Raw genomic sequence first — 2,410 nt, 5'->3', positions numbered from 1 at the left:
CCCGTGATTCAGGAGGTGACTATAGAAGGAGTTGTCGAGCAGCCTGCGGTCGATGGAGAGGAGCAGGTAGACGAGGAGATTCAGATGGAGTCTTTGCCTGCCAAGGTGCACCAGAGGCGCAGCCCAGCAAGTACAGCACAGGCCAAGAAGCAAGCCAAACCACCACCAAGAGTTTTTAAGCTCAAATTGCCATATCCCGGGAGACTTTAGATGGACAGAGACGAGGAGCAGAACGCCAAATTCTTAGAACTCCTTAAGCAACTTTATCTAAACGTTCCATTCCTTGAGGCATTGACTCACATGCCTAAATATGCCAAATTCCTCAAGGACATTCTCACTAATAAGCAGAAGTTAGCTAAAGTCTCCTTCGTTCCTCTTAGTGTTGGATGCTCTGCTGTTCTGCAGAGCAAGATGCTTGAAAAGATCCTGAGAGTTTCACGATTCCTTGCATCTTAGGCGAGGATGCGGTTAGTCATGCATTGGCCGACCTTCGAGCCAGCATTAACCTTATGCCGTATTCTGTTTTCAGTAGAATAGGTATAGGTGAGCCGAGGCCCACGAGGATGAGCATTCAACTGGTGGACCGATTCGTAAAATATCCACGTGGGATTGTTGAGAATATGCTCGTTCGTATCGGCAAGTTCATCTTCCCGGTGGACTTCGTCATTTTTGATATGAACGAAGATGATAGCGTTCCGCTCATTCTAGGCAGGCCTTTTCTTGCTACCGCGCAAGCGTTGATCGATGTTCGCGACGGTAAATTGATTCTTCGAGTTAGGGATGAGAACGTCACGTTTGACGTTCGACAGTCACTCAAGCACCCCAAATCAACTGATGACTCCCTATACTTCATTGATACGATCATGACTCATGTGGGGGAGTTTTTCAGTGACATCTGTGGAGGCTCCGCCTTAGACACATAGATTCTAGATAGGGAGATTCTAGAGGTTGAGATGGTCGCCATGACCGAACAACTATCTGATGTTGACGCCAAGTCGTCCTCCCTTGATTCCGACATATCGACTGAGATTGTGCGAGTCGATCCAAAGGACCGACCTTCCATCGAGAGTCCTCCTTCTTCCCTAGAACTTAAAGATCTACCCACTCACTTGGAGTATGCGTTTTTAGACGAGGAGAGGAAGTTGCCAGTGATTATTGCTTCTGCACTGACGGAGGGCGAGAAGATGAAGCTGTTGAAAGTGCTCAAAGCGCACAAGGAGGCTATTGCTTGGAAGATTATTGACATCAAAGGTTTAAACCCCTCATTTTGCACTCATAAAATCCTCATGGAGGATGATTTCAAAACCGTTGTTCAGCCTCAGAGAAGGCTAAATCCAAAGATGCAAGAGGTGGTGAAGAAAGAGATTATCAAACTCCTTGATGCAGGGATCGTCTTTCCCATTTCTGATAGCCCCTGGGTTAGTCCAGTTCAAGTGGTTCCAAAAAAGGGTGGCATGACTGTCGTCACCAATGAGAGGAATGAGCTCATTCCCACTAGAACTTTGACTGGTTGGAGAGTCTGCATCGACTATCGCAGACTGAATGATGCCACTAGGAAAGACCACTTTCCTTTACCCTTCATTGACCAGATGCTGGAGCGTTTGGCAAGTCAGCAGTACTACTGCTTTCTTGATGGTTTCTCCGGGTATTTTCAGATCCCGATAGCTCCAGATGACCAGGAGAAAACCACATTCACTTGTCCTTATAGCACGTTTGCCTATAAACGTATGCCTATCGGACTTTGCAACGCTCCAGCCACGTTTCAAAGATGCATGGTGGCTATCTTTCACGACATGATTGAGGACTCCATGGAGGTTTTCATGGATGACTTTTCGGTATTCGGAAGCTCCTTTGATCATTGTCTCTCTAATCTTGAAAAGATGATGTCTTGTTGCATTGATACCAACCTAGTCCTTAACTAGGAGAAGTGTTATTTCATGGTGTGCGAGGGCATTGTCTTGGGGCATCGAATCTCGAGTGCGGGGATTGAGGTAGATCGTGCCAAAATCGAAACAATCTCTAAACTCCCCCCGCCGACTTCCGTGAGATCTATTCGAAGCTTTTTGGGTCACGCCGGCTTCTATCGTCGTTTCATTAAAGATTTTTCTAAAATCACGAGACCCATGACCAAGCTTCTGGAGAAAGATGCCCCATTTGTCTTTTCTGAGCAGTGTATATAGGCATTTGATCTTTTAAAAGACAAACTTGTTAACGCCCCGATCCTGGTTGCTCCCGACTGGTCGTTACCATTCGAGTTGATGTGTGACGCGAGCGATTATGCAGTCGGCACCGTTCATGGATAGCGGAAGGAGAGACGCTTCCATCTGATCTACTATGCGAGCCGGACCTTAAACGATGCTCAGGAGAACTACACCACCACCGAGAAAGAGCTTCTAGCTGTGGTGTTTGC

General features: G+C 46.9%; 1 protein-coding gene across 1 annotated transcript; it reads left to right on the top strand.

Moving 5' to 3' along the window:
- Positions 1-210: 210 nt before the first annotated feature.
- On the top strand, positions 211-923 carry LOC143583374 (uncharacterized). The gene is made up of 2 exons (XM_077065691.1): positions 211-406; positions 457-923. Exons 1-2 carry the CDS (start codon positions 211-213, stop codon positions 921-923), a joined length of 663 nt encoding a protein of 220 aa, XP_076921806.1.
- Positions 924-2,410: the final 1,487 nt, after the last annotated feature.

The sequence above is a fragment of the Bidens hawaiensis genome, unplaced genomic scaffold (genome assembly GCF_021521415.1).
Source record: "Bidens hawaiensis isolate Kalapana, Puna unplaced genomic scaffold, B.hawaiensis_p1.1 tig00032373_1, whole genome shotgun sequence".
In the NCBI taxonomy this organism is placed as follows: Eukaryota; Viridiplantae; Streptophyta; class Magnoliopsida; order Asterales; family Asteraceae; genus Bidens; species Bidens hawaiensis.
This window is presented reverse-complemented; position numbering and strand designations above follow the sequence as displayed.